This window comes from Bos javanicus, chromosome 2 (assembly GCF_032452875.1).
Source record: "Bos javanicus breed banteng chromosome 2, ARS-OSU_banteng_1.0, whole genome shotgun sequence".
NCBI lineage: Eukaryota > Metazoa > Chordata > Mammalia > Artiodactyla > Bovidae > Bos > Bos javanicus.
In genome coordinates this window covers 130208704-130221578 of record NC_083869.1, presented here as the reverse complement: position 1 = coordinate 130221578, position 12875 = coordinate 130208704, and the positions used below count along the sequence as shown (strand labels likewise).

At 56.6% G+C, this 12875-nt stretch overlaps 1 protein-coding gene and 1 long non-coding RNA gene across 10 annotated transcripts in view; one reads left to right on the top strand and one right to left on the bottom strand.

The window, feature by feature from the left end:
- ZBTB40 (zinc finger and BTB domain containing 40) overlaps window positions 1-7872 on the top strand; it is a 78457-nt gene extending 70585 nt beyond the window's left edge. For 6 of the 9 annotated variants that reach the window (XM_061393878.1, XM_061393856.1, XM_061393901.1 and 3 more), the window contains 5 exons: window positions 323-537; window positions 1840-2002; window positions 2711-2797; window positions 3866-4083; window positions 5822-7872. In XM_061393878.1, coding sequence (XP_061249862.1) covers window positions 323-537; window positions 1840-2002; window positions 2711-2797; window positions 3866-4083; window positions 5822-6016 — 878 coding nt within the window. In that variant the 3' untranslated portion in view covers window positions 6017-7872. Of the gene's footprint in view, window positions 1-322; window positions 538-1839; window positions 2003-2637; window positions 2827-3865; window positions 4084-5821 lie in introns of those variants that run through there. The other 3 variants (XR_009731838.1, XM_061393885.1, XM_061393892.1) reach the window with 3 other exon arrangements.
- A 1200-nt stretch (window positions 7873-9072) lies between these two features.
- On the bottom strand, window positions 9073-12488 carry LOC133233802 (uncharacterized). Its single transcript, XR_009731873.1, has 2 exons — window positions 11875-12488; window positions 9073-10987 (listed from the first exon to the last, which is right to left on the bottom strand). It is a non-coding gene; the product is annotated as an uncharacterized LOC133233802 (long non-coding RNA).
- Between the last annotated feature and the right edge of the window lie 387 nt (window positions 12489-12875).

Here is a 12875-nt window from a genome sequence, read left to right as displayed (position 1 = left end):
CTCCTGCCTTCAATCTTTCCCAGCATCAGGGTCTTTTCAGATGAGTCAGTTCTTTGCATCAGGTGGCCAGAGTATTGGAGCTTCAGCTTCAGCATCAGTCCTTAAATGCTCAGTCTTTAAATGGTGCTTAATCCAGAAGCCTCAGAAGAGCCTCACCACCGACCCAGGACGAAGGTGGAAGGTGGTTGGGTGGTAGATGCAGTGACTCCCGGCCCTTGGATCCGTGGCCCCGCGTGACCTCTGAGCAGTCTTGCCTCTGGAACTGCACACAGCCAGCCGCTTCTCACTGACTGTTGCCTGTGGTGTCTCCCCCGCCCACCAGACATCGAAGACCCATACGACTGCAAGAAGTGCAGGATGAGCTTCCCCACCCTGCAGGACCACCGCAAGCACATCCACGAGGTGCACTCCAAGGAGTACCACCCCTGCCCGACGTGCGGCAAGATCTTCAGCGCCCCGTCCATGCTGGAGCGACACATGGTGACCCACGTCGGGGGGAAGCCCTTCAGCTGCGGGATCTGCAACAAGGCCTACCAGGTGAGCCTGGCCCCTGCGGGAGCCTGCCCAGCCCGCCCCCCCACCTCCGCCCTCCCTCTGGTCTCCCTCGGCCCCCCGGGGCTGGCGGCTTGTGGGACATTCCTCGTCTCCAGGATATGACCGGGCGGCTGGTTCTCACGAAGCATGCAGCTCATGGCTTACTCGCTCCTCTGCCGTGACTGGTCAGAGTGGGGTTGCGGGGAGCTTAATTGGAGCCAAGACTCCTTGCCCTCCTTCTCTTAGAGTTCAGCCTTGTCCTGAACTGAATGCTGCTTTTCCCCTGGATACTCAACATTCTTTGGAACCTATTGATCCGTGTGTCAAGGGATGTGAGGATGACAATAGCTGGAATTATCTTGTTTAGCGGAATTACTGGTGTTTTGTGGGTTTCTTTTTTTTTCCCTTAACTCCTAGGGAAGAGCTCTGTCTCTGTTTTTGTTTTTTTACCTTAGAGTTCGCTGTGTAATTAAGTGAAACCCCATATGGATCTAAAAAGAAACCACATCTATGAAAAGCTCTCTGAGACCACAGAGCAGAGGATGGCCCTTGCTGGCATCTGTAACATTTGGGTACAGAGAAATGCCCAGCAGCTCATTTCAGCTCAACTGAAATGGACAGCTAGCTTTGTTCTGAGCCTTGTGCTGAGACGTTGGATTTGCAGAGCCGGGTGAGACCTGGGCTGAGTCTCTAGGAAACCCTGGAACTGTGGGAAGAGTGTCACAGCGCCGCTCTGGCACCCGGGAAGAAGGGACACTGGCTTTCGGAGCTGGCACAGCAGCCTCTCTCCAGGTTTCCCTGCTGCACCCTGGGCCTCTGAGAGACAGCTGGATGGTGAAGGACAGTTTCTCCAGTCGGCAGGCCAGGGTGTGACTCCTGGTGTTTCTGTTTGCTAATCGTGTGACCTTGGGCACTGCAGAGAGCCTAGCGCCTCCCTCCTAGGCTTACTGTGAGGCTGCGTTTCTGAAGGGCCCAGCCCTGCCCTGTAGTGGCCTCAGTAAATACACGGGCGCCTTGTTCCCATGAACAAGCCTTCCCTCGCCTGTCAACTTTCACGGTGATGGGTAAGAGTGAGACTCCGGTTGACTAAATGGGCTCCCCACTCCTCAGAGCTCCTTTCTGTCTGCTAAGATTGGCTGCTGCCTTATTCAAATCAATTTTTGCTCAGGTAGACTCCTTAAAAAAAAAAGAGAGTGGGACTCCAGATTGTAAGCTTCCCTGGGAGCGCTTGTCTCTCCTGAGTCTTTGTGAACTCTCTGGCTTGCCAGAACATTTAAGACCTGACGCTTGCCACATTCCTTTCAGCAACTGTCGGGCTTGTGGTACCACAATCGGACCCACCACCCGGATGTGTTTGCTGCTCAGAACCATCGATCTTCCAAGTTCTCGTCCCTCCAGTGCAGCTCCTGTGACAAAACCTTCTCCAACACGCTCGAACACAAGAAGCACATCAAAACGGAGCATGCAGGTGGAGCTGGGGTGCCCGGACGGGGAGTGGGGGCTGGCGAGTGGGAGGGACTTGTGGCTTAGCGCCCTGGGCTCCAGCCCCGAATCGCTCCTCCCCGTGCTGGAGCGCGGGGTGCTTCGGTGACTCCCCGTCGTGCCCCGGCACACCCGCGGGTGCCACGTCAGTCAGTCTACCCATGACACTGGCTTGAGTGGCAGAGGTTGTGGAACCTCGAGCAGCGTGAGTCCCACCGTCCCTGGGTGGCACGCAGGCCGGGGTGGGAATCCTGACTCTGCTGTGTGACCTTGGAAAGTGACCCCTCGCTCTGAACCCGTTACCTGCTCTTCAGAAGGTCGATTATTCACACCTGTGTGGCCGGTAAATGGGGCCAGAATGACAGCAGCTCGCACTCAGGGAGGGTTTCCTGAGCACGTGGCATGTTGCTAAGCACCAGTGTTTCCTCCTCTGATTCTGCAGTAATCCCCTTTACATCCAGGCATTCTGGCGCTCTTTACCACACATTTTGCTGGTGTTTTGGGTTGGCCAGCAGCCAACATTGGGCAGAAAAACCAAACGAACTTTTGGGCCAGCCCCTAGCGTACGTGTCGGGCTCCTAGCAGTTGGCAGATGCCCGCCACTGTGCGCCCTCGCCCCAGCCCCGTTACTCCCCAGACTGCGAGCGTCTTCCTTTCGCTCTCTCCGCCATGCCTCTGCTCGTGCGCCACGCAGACGTGAAGTTCCACGAGTGTGACCAGTGCAAGGAGCTCTTCCCCACGCCCGCGCTGCTGCAGGTCCACGTCAAGTGCCAGCATTCAGGTCGGTGCCCGCGAGGCGCCCCAGGGCAGGGCGGCCCGGGCTGTGCCCCTCCCCGTCGCCTTACAGCTGCGCAGCCCAGGCCAAGCGACAGCCGAGTTGTGCCTCATCCACAACACCGGGCCAACGGTACTGCCTACCTCACAGGGTAACTGTGAGCCGAACACGCTAGTGCAGGCCCCGCGCAGGGAGGCATCTCAGCATCACCTGTGATTAGCCTTGTTCCTGCTGTGTCCCATCAAACCTAAATGCCAGTTATTTAAGAGGCACCATTTTTAATGAACCATTAGAAAAACTGGTTATCCTGAGTCCTGCTCTGAGCTCACTTTGACGTAGATTTGTATGCACTCTCATCTGCCATTAAGTAAGTTGATTAACATAAGAACTCGGCTTCCCAGAGTAGCACTCAGGTGAGATTGTTGCCATGCGTGTTATTCCGCACGGGGTTGTCCTCTGCCGTCAAGGGTGCCAGTCAGGGGGCGCATGGTAACGCCTGCGGTTTTGGTCTCCTGAGCATTAGTAGAGCTAGTCTCTTCTGATTCCTCTTTGGGAATGCAGCTGACCGTCCAACCCTGACCTCTCATTTAGCACACATTTGGTTCCTGTGAGTTAGAATCACGCGCCGCTCCGTCTCGGGGCTTTTCTTCGAGGCAGTGGACAGGCGTCCTGCGGGCCTCCATGCTGCCCCTTAGGCGTGCGCTCGCGGCGCCGGTTGACACTCACACCTGACCTCCACGGCTTGCAGCAGTGCAGCTGTCATTGATCCCATTTCAGAGATGTTAAAAGTGACAAAACAGCGTCATTACCACTGAATCGATGAATAATGGGCTTTGGCAGACGCAGGTTTAGCTTGAATCGGATGCTAAGGAAGCTGGACTTGGGGCCTCTCTCTGGCGGGACTTTTCCAAAGCTCTGCCCCCAGTCCTGTGTGTGTAAATTTGTACTCGTTTTCCTAAAGAGGGCTCCCCAAGTTGCTCAAGCTCCAGGCCCCACACAAGCTGAAGAGTTGCCTCTGGACGCCCTGCCCCTGCCCGGCCCCGCCCCAGCCATGCCTCCGTCCCCCTCCCGCAGGGTCGCAGCCTTTCCGCTGCCTGTACTGTGCGGCCACCTTCCGCTTCCCGGGGGCCCTTCAGCACCACGTCACCACCGAGCACTTCAAGCAGTCGGAGAGCACCTTCCCCTGTGAGCTCTGCGGGGAGCTCTTCACCTCCCAGGCCCAGCTGGACTGTCACCTGGAGTCTGAACACCCGAAGGTGCTGGGCACGGAAACCCAGTCGCAGATGGTGCAGGTGACTGTGGGGCCTTGGGTGCGGGGTTGCGGGCCCAGGGGTCTTGAGGCTTCTCTGGAGGCAGCCCCTTCAGACAACTAGCCTTTCTCCCTGGGACTCTCAAGGGGCCCCGTGAGTGATGACTTCATGGCCAGGAGGATCTTGCAGAAATCTCTCTGGACCACCTGGTGGCTACCTGTGAAACGGCCCCTGGGTCTAGAGAGGCTGGAAAAAGAATTCTAAAAGCAGAATGCCCTGGGCCTCTCCTTCCCATTCACACCCTCGCTCACCCTCTGCGACCACCATGGGGTGTGGTCAGGGTTGCAGGAACCCTCGGAGGAGGTGGGTGAGCTCTTTGTTGGGATCACCTTCGGTTGAAAGCCCTAAGCTTGATAGCCCCTGTGGGCTGGGCTCGGAGCATGTTTGAATGTCTGGGCTTTTCTGGGGGAAGCCCCACCTCTTCTCAGGTCTCAAGGCTGTGTTTGCTCCCGCCCCTCTGTGTGTCTCTGGGACTCTTACCGCTTGTCCCATCTTTTCCAGAGAGGGTGGGCAGAAGAGGAAATGAAGCTCCATTCTGTTGATTGACAGTAAATTGCAGATGGACCAGAGAGGGACTGAGCTGGCCGGGCTGCGCCCCGTCCTGTCCCGTTGAGCAGTCCCTTTGGCCGAGTTCCTGCAGGCCCCTGTGCAGTGCAGAGGGCAGGGCAGGTGCCAGGCCTCCGGGTGCTGCTTCTGCTGCCATTTCAAGAACGGCTCTGCTTTTATTTATTTTTTAATATATATATGTATTAGGATTCTTGGTAAGATGTCCTTTGCAGGGGGAAACAGAAAAGAGTCCGTTGCTAAAAGAAAACGGCAGTTTGAAAGCTGCTGTCCTAGATGATTTTTTATTGAACGTCACAGTCAGCCTCTCCCCTCTCACAGCAGAGACGTGGCGGAGCTTGGCGTCCCTGTCTCTCCACTCCTGTCTAGAGGAGGACACTCTCCGCTCTCGGCCACCCCTCAGGAATCAGGGTGGCTGAGCCATCTGTGGGCGCTCCGCATTGACGGCGTCAGCTATTCCGAGCTCCGTGGCTCAGAAGGTTGAGGTTCAGGCAGGAAGCAGGTGTTCTTAAGCAGACTGGTTCTCCCGGTGATGGGGGCGTCATCTCTAAGAGCTGGTGCACATTTGAAAGGGGTGCGTGTGGCCTGTAGAAGCCTGTGCCTCAGCCGGGTGAGCTGTGCGGGGGAGCTGACAGAAGCCACATTTTGCCCGCCTGTTCTTCCTCCTGTAGCCACCCAGCCTCCCAAGTGAGGCCTCCTGCCTGATCAAGGCCCAGACACGCCACCTACGGCAAGCCGAGGCTTCTGGCCAGCCATCCCCGTTTCCCTGGTCCAAGCACGGCATGAACCACCTTCATTCAGTAGCATCTTTCACATGGCACTTAGCTCTGTGGTGTAATCCTTGAGACAGGAAAACCAGTGTGAGAAACTGAGCCCACGTTCACTGGTGTGTAATCATAGAGTCCGGGCGCCCTGAGATGGCGTACTGAGCTAAATTATAGCAATTTAGCACACAGAGTTATTTAAATTGTTTGCCTGCCTTCTCTTTTGCATCACGGGTGTGTTAGACTTGCCTCTTCCCATTAGGCACATGTAATTGCTCTCCTCAGGTGAAAACATAAATACCATCATTACAGTGTGAGAGAAAGACCATGTAAATTCTGGGGAGCCAGCTGTGGACACTGCCCAGCCCTGCCTCACAGTCTTTCCCTTGTAGGTGATCCAGACCCCAGAGCCGGTGGCCCCGACGGAGCAGGTGGTCACGCTGGAGGAGACCCAGCTTGCTGGCTCACAGGTGTTCGTGACGTTGCCGGATTCACAGACAGCCCAGACCAGCTCTGAGCTCGTGGCCGTGACCGTGGAGGACTTGCTGGACGGGACCGTGACCCTGATCTGTGGGGAGGCCAAATGAGTGGCTGCTCATGGCTGGGGGAGGGGGGTCCTGCGTGTACAGTGGAGGAAAAGCTCCACACTTGCCTGTTGCCCCTCCTCCCTGGCACAGTATTGAGCATCTTAGCTTCACACCAACCTAAGTGGTCTCCCTTGGGAAGGGGCAGAAGCATGGCTGTTCTCATAAAACCAGCTTCTGAGTCATTGGCAGCCATCACAACTGCCCCCCGTGGCTGGCAGGCCTGTTCCCCACAGGCCTCCTGCGGCGGCCTCTGTGACCCTGTCCACCCACAAGCGGAGTGTGGCTTCTGAAACAGAGGCTGAAGGAGCAGTGGGGCAAGGGCCGGTGATCAGAGGGACAGGTGTGATGCGCCGGCAGCCCTCAGTATGCGGAGGGGCAGTTCCAGGCGGGACTGTGGCCCGCGGAGTGGGCCAGCACACGCTGCAGGGCCTTCTGGCCACTGAAAAGCAAGAGAACCGCACCGTCAGGCCGTGCAGGATCCCTTTCCTCGCGTCTGGCATCCTCCCAGCCCCTGCACGGCAGCGGTAGGCCTGGTAGCAGCGTGCCCATCAGGAAGCCCTCGTTTCCAGGCCGAGGCCCACCCTGTCGGCTCCATCGGCCCTTCCCATAGCCGTGCGGGTGTCCAGTGTGAGGCCACGTGGCTGCAAACCACACCTGCCCTCCCGGAAACTCCTCATGGTGTTCTGCACTGGAGGCTGGTTCCCACAGTGTTTCCATGGTGCCCTTATCCCCTGTCCTTAATCAAAGCCTCACGCTTCCACCCAGCCTGGAGGCCTCGGCCCCTCCCCTGGTGCCCGAGGCCCCCGACTCCTCCTGCTGCCCCGGGCTCCGCTGCCCTGTGTGTAGCCCCACTGGCAGCGCCCTCCCCGGCCGCCACGGGGAGTGCTGGCCAGCAGGCCTCTGGAGTCTGAATTTCACAGAGCTTTTTTTTGTCTTCAGTTCCCAAAATATAATCTGATAATTAATGGTTTATGGAATCCATTATGAAGTGCAATTAGATGGATATAGGTTCCTGCCGTTCAGAGGGAATAGCTAGCATTTATCTTCCTTTCCTTGATGCCAGAAGGTTGATGTCTGCGAGGGCAGCGTGTCCACGCCCAGCACGGCTCCCTGCCAGCTTGTGCGGCTGACCCCCTGTCTGATCCCTCACCCTCACGATACAGGCCGCCCAGAGACAAGGCCACCCCTTCTCTCTAAGCGCATTTCACATCACCAGGCACCAGCAGGGGAGGGGGTCGATTCGGGTCGTGGTCAGTCCGTTTATCGCCATCACACTTTGCCGGAAGGGCCACGGTATGGCCCTTGCCACTGGCCCACTCTCTGCAGGCAGCTCAGCAGCTCCCTCCCACCTCCAGCCTCGTGCTCGTTTTCTGTGCTCGTTTTCTCTGCAAATCGCTTGAGCTTGTCAATTCAGGGATCTTCCCGTTAGGAAGTAAATGAAGTTTTCAAAGGCCAATGACTGACCAGAAGATGGTGCTCAAACCTTTAAGACTTGGCCTCCCTGTGAGGCCCTCACTGCTTCTGCCAGGGCTGTCTCTGTCTTCTTAAGGTTGCTCAGCCCCGTGAGCTGTCAGACCAGGACTGCTCTTGATCAGCAAGTGACGAGATGACACCGAACCTCCGCTTGGCACCAGATAAAACCCCACTGAGATTACGGAGCTGCCCAACCCGCAGGGCGTGGAGGCCGAGCCTAGCAGATAAGAAGGCACGGGTACTTGGGAATCGCAGCATCATCAAAACTTCTTCCAGCCAAAAAAAGAAAAAATTTAAAAATTAATGACTGCAGACCTGTAGGGGAAAGTGATTTTTTTCTTCTTAAAAAAGTTCTCTGAATAAAGAAAGCTGTAAACTTTCAACCCAACTTTCCGATCCTTTTCGAGTACCGAGACAGCCTTTTCTCAGGTTTCAGACGGAGACCCGGGTGGAGGCAGGACACTCCTTCACCTCAGAATCACTGGACCTGCAGCTCGCTGTGCCGAGAGCAGGCAGGGAAGCAGGCCTTGCTGCCAGCTGCACTCTGAGCCCCGGCACGGCCGGCCAGTGGGAGCACCAGGCCTGTGCTGGTTCTGGTCAGCGCGAGGGGAAGGTCCAGCCGGAGTCTCGTTTCTGCTCCGAGCGGACCTCTGCAAGATGCTGCATCAACAGTGATTTTTACATCATTGCTCCCTGGAGACCCCCAAGCATGGATTACATTGTAGGAAGACTTTCCTAATTCTGTCTGCGCAAGAGATTCTCTGGATTGCCGCCAGGGAGGATGCTGTTACCCAGGTCCCTTTGTCCACGTCACTGGCTCTCATGTGGCCTTTGCTGCTGGGTTGCTGCCCGGACAGTCTCGGGGCTGAACCTTGGGGCACTGGCCATGGTACCCAGGAGTCCGTGGGCTTTTTTGGAACCCTTGGATTTATTCATGAGACCCCACCCCCCTTCTCTAATCCCAGAGCTTGTGAAACACCTGGTGAGGAAGAAAGGGCAGGCAGATTCCAGGCTGGAGTCTGACTCCATGGGAACAGTGGGGGATCCATGATGGAAAGGCATTTGCTCATCACAGGTGAGTGAGGCAGACAGCAAATAGATGCTGAGGAGCGAGGCCCACCCTGGGAAGATGGGCCCAGGCAAGTGTGTGAACAGAGCCTGAAAGGGAGTGAAGCACAGACAATGGTCTGTACTTGTTTATTTGATAAAGCCTGTCTCTTCCATCTCAGAAGCTGTATGTTTGGGAAACTCTGAGCCCAGAAAGTACCACAATGTACGGTGTGAAAGCAGGTTCCCCTGGGGGTTCAAGTCCTCTCTGAGGAAGCTGTCTGACTCTCCCTGCCCGCCCCCCCCCGCCCCTGCCCCGGCCCAACCACGGTGTGTTCTTCAGCTTCATCACCTGCGGAAGAGCCCTGAGGGCCGCGGACCGAGGGCGAAGGAGACCCAGTCAAACAAGGGCACACAAGGAGACCGGGAGCCCGTTCTCTGCCCATGATATAACTAGCACCAAGGAGAAAGGACGGGCCCAGAGTTTCTCTATCCCAGGCGACGTTGCAGCCACCATACCATAGGCTAACTATATATTAGTATGGGTGGGAGGGGTGTTTTATTTCTCATTTCTGAGATCTACGAATGGACCAAGGGTTGGAGGAACTGCCAGCCTTACACAGAACGGTTCCAGGGGACGAGTGGTATCTCTGTGAAGTTGGGGTAGATAGCTGGGCAGCAGCGGAGAAAATCCGGGGGTGCTTTCATCACAGGAGGGCTTGAGCAGCCTCTGCCCAGCTCCACTGCGCCCAGCGTGTTCCAGGGTTCTGAGGAGTCAGGGAGAAAGTGGGCATGAAAGAATGAGATCTAGGGTCGAAGGGAGTATCTTGTGGCCATGGAAAACACGGGGGCTGGTAGGACTTGGGCCCAAAGCTCAGCAGCACAGCCAGAAAGAAGTCGGAAAGTTGCTCCCCTCTGACTCGGCCTGGGAGGAAAGGAGAAGACGTTGTGCTTTGGAGATGACATTGTTGGAAAAAAGAAAAAAAAAATTATCCCCGGGCTAATTTAGATTTCTTCCCAATCAGGGAAATGTTTGATCACGTCCCTTACAAAGGCCAGCCACACCGGCCAACACCCATGGTGAGGGCAGCTAGCCAGCACAGGATGCTGTTGAAACTGGATTACAGACCATTAATTCGCATTCAACTTGCACTACTCTATATAAATAAAATACGTACTTTGGAAAGAATTATGCTGTGTGAGTTTCAAATGGACTGTGATAATAGACCCGCGTTCTCTGTGGTTGTGGGCAGCTGTCAGATGGGACCAGGCTGGACAGGCCTGCTTTCCTAGGGGCTCTTGAACCCGCGGACGTGTGAGCGCGTCCTGGGGGCGGCTAGGAGCTCGCCTGTCGGGTGGAGCCTGCTTTTCCTGAGCCCTCGCTCCCAGAGAGCAGGCGTGGTGTCGCTTTCAGAGACCAGCCTCGGCGCATCCCGGTGCTGTCACTGTGACTCTGTGACCTTGGTGAGATCCTTATCCTCTTCTAAGCTCCCTCCTCCCAGTGCTCATTCACAAATAGAGGAAATTATTGTATTCACCCCACAGAATTGTAGTTCTAATTAAAAGCCTGGATTTAATGAATTTGGTGTTGAAAATTGTAGTTGTTATTAATAAGTCCTTCACATACAGGTCAGCCCTTCCCTGCATTTTCCAGCACTGGGGAGAGCATTCATTCCTGCTGTCTCACCTCTCCCTCTCTCTCTCTGCACCCTTGGGGATCTTGAGAACACCCACCACTTTCCATTTATCTCTTGAACCTCAACTGCCCCCAAAGCGCAAAGTGCTGAGCAGATAACTGTGAAATAAGCAGAAACCTTTCGTGGTGAACAGCTGAAAATGTCACGTTGCTGGCAGCCAACATGGGAACGAGAGGTAGACACGCGGACAGGATGTTCATAATTTCTGCAGTGAGAGTCCTTCGGGGAAGGCGGGGGCATCGTACCCTGTACCCACCTAAGCTCAGGTCTGCCCCGAGGCAGGGGTGGGGGTGGCTGTGCTCAAGTCTGGGGCAGTCCTGACCTTGGCCCAGAGCCCATGAGGCCTCTAGGACGTAGGCCCTTCTGCCTGAGCAGTGTGTTTGGGGAGAGGGGTTGGAGCCGTCAGTCGTATCTGGAGCTGAGATCCTGGGGTGTCCCCGGGAGCTGGGCTCTGGCTGTGGAGGTGAGTGTGTACAGAGATGAAGTCCTGCTCTGGATCAGGAGTGGCTGAGCAGAGGTAGGACAGGGGCCCAGCGATTCCCCGGAGGTGGTGTTACCTTCAGTCTGGGCCAGGGGGTCGGCTGCTGGAGGCAGAGCCGTGGTGCAGCTTCCCATCCCCAGCTCCCAGCTGACCGTGACCTTGGGTGAGTCATTCCTGATGACGGCTGTGAGGGGGAGAGTCAACATCTGTAAAATGCCCAAATGGTACAGATGCTTCGTAGATGACGTCTGTTCCTGATTCTAGTACTTGAACCTGAGGGAAGAAGGCAGAGAAGGGCAGGAAATGCCCTAAGATGGAGGGCCTGGAGCAGAGGGCAGGGGAGACCCAGAACCAGATCCCAGACCCCAGACCCGGACCTGGACCCGGACCTGGACCCAGACCCGAGGCCCCAGATCCAGACCCGGACCCAGAAGGCCCCGTGGAGCTCCCCAGGCCACACTATATACAACAATCCAGAGCCTCTGTCTCAGGCCGGGGTGGACAGCGATAAGAGGGGGACAGGAGCTCCCAGGAAGGAGCCGGGATTCTCGGAGCTCCTTGGCACCGCAGCCTAAGGGTCCGGTCCGAGGAAGGGCACAGATTGGAGCTCTGGTGGTCACGCGTCCAGTGAGAGGGCGGGAAGCGGAAACACCGAGGATGCGATGGTGTCCGGCCATCCCACCTTGCCTCTGGAGCTCTCAGATTCATTGTTCATCTTCCCTTGCACGAGCTGGTACTCAGGCACGTGTTTGGGTAAAACAGAAAGAACTTACAGCTCCACGTGCCTTGTCCTAGACCCTTGTTGGGAAGCACTCCAGGACTCACGGTTTTACCGAGAAGAGAGGATCTAGGACACGGCTGTGGGGGTTGGTGCGGGGGGCGAGCCCAGCTTCCTGTGAATGCTCGCCAGGCCTTTCTCGTGCGTCTGTCCTGCCTTCTGCTCTGCCACCCGGTGCTACCAGAGCGTTGGTCCCACGTCCACTGGACACTTGTATTTCCCACACTCCTGGCACCAGACATCGAGCTTTGGGAGTTTGGCGGGTGCCCCTCCTGCCCAGCCAGGGACCCACAGAGCTCCTCCAGTTGGCCTCACACCCTCAGACAGGACCCACCTTCCACCTCTCCCCACCGCCAGCGACTGGGTCCCCCGCCTCAGTTACCTATGGGCGGGTCCATCAGGACATCCTCCTCTCTCTGTCCTCCGAGAAGAGCCGGGCAGAAGGCTGACAGCAGCTCGCCCAGCCCGGAGCTCCCCAGCTGCTCTGATCAAACACCACTCCTGCCGGCTCTGCGTGCACTGGTTCCCCCAGCGCAGGCCAGAAACAGCTGATCAAACACATCAGGACAAGGTCAGTCCAGGGACCCACAGTCCCCCTCCAGGAGAGATTTCACAGACCTGCCATCAGGAGGGTCTGATAAAAACAGACAGGGGGTGGGGAAGCGGACCCACGGGGCCGGCCCAGGACCAAAGAGCTTCTCACTCTATTTTGAAACCTCTGTGCTCCTCGCAGAGTTCAGGCCAAAGCCCACATTTCCAGACAGGCCAGGGCCAGAGCTGCCTGTGAGCCCAGGGAGCCAAGGGGACGTGTGTGTGCACACAGGACTGTGGGGGTGAGAGAGATGTCAGGTAGGAACGCGTGGGCTTGGGAGCGTGGGACTGTTAGATTGTCACAGGATGACTTGAGATCCTCCCTTGCTAAACTGTGACCCTTTCAAGGGCAAGAACTGCATTATCCTTTTTGTTCACACACACAGTGTTAGGCTGGCAGAGCAGGTGTCCTTTCGAGCTGAAGTTCTGGAGCCCGTGGGGTCCTACTGTGTACACGGCCCCATGCCCGACGCTGTGGAGGTTGAGGATGGATCAGGCTAATACAGCAAGGAGATCAAACCAGTCCATCCTAAAGGAAATTAACCCTGAATATTCATTGGAAGGACTGATGCTGAAGCTGAAACTCCAATACTTTGGCCACCTGATGGGAAGAACCAGGACCCAGACCTCGATGCTGGGAAAGATTGAGGGCAGGAGGAGAAGGGGGGTGGCAGAGGATGAGATGGTTAAATAACATCACTGACTCAGTGGACCGTGAGTTTGAGCAAACTCCGGGGGTAGTGAAGGACAGGGGAGCCTGGTGAGCTGCAGCCCTTGGGGTCGCAAAGAGTC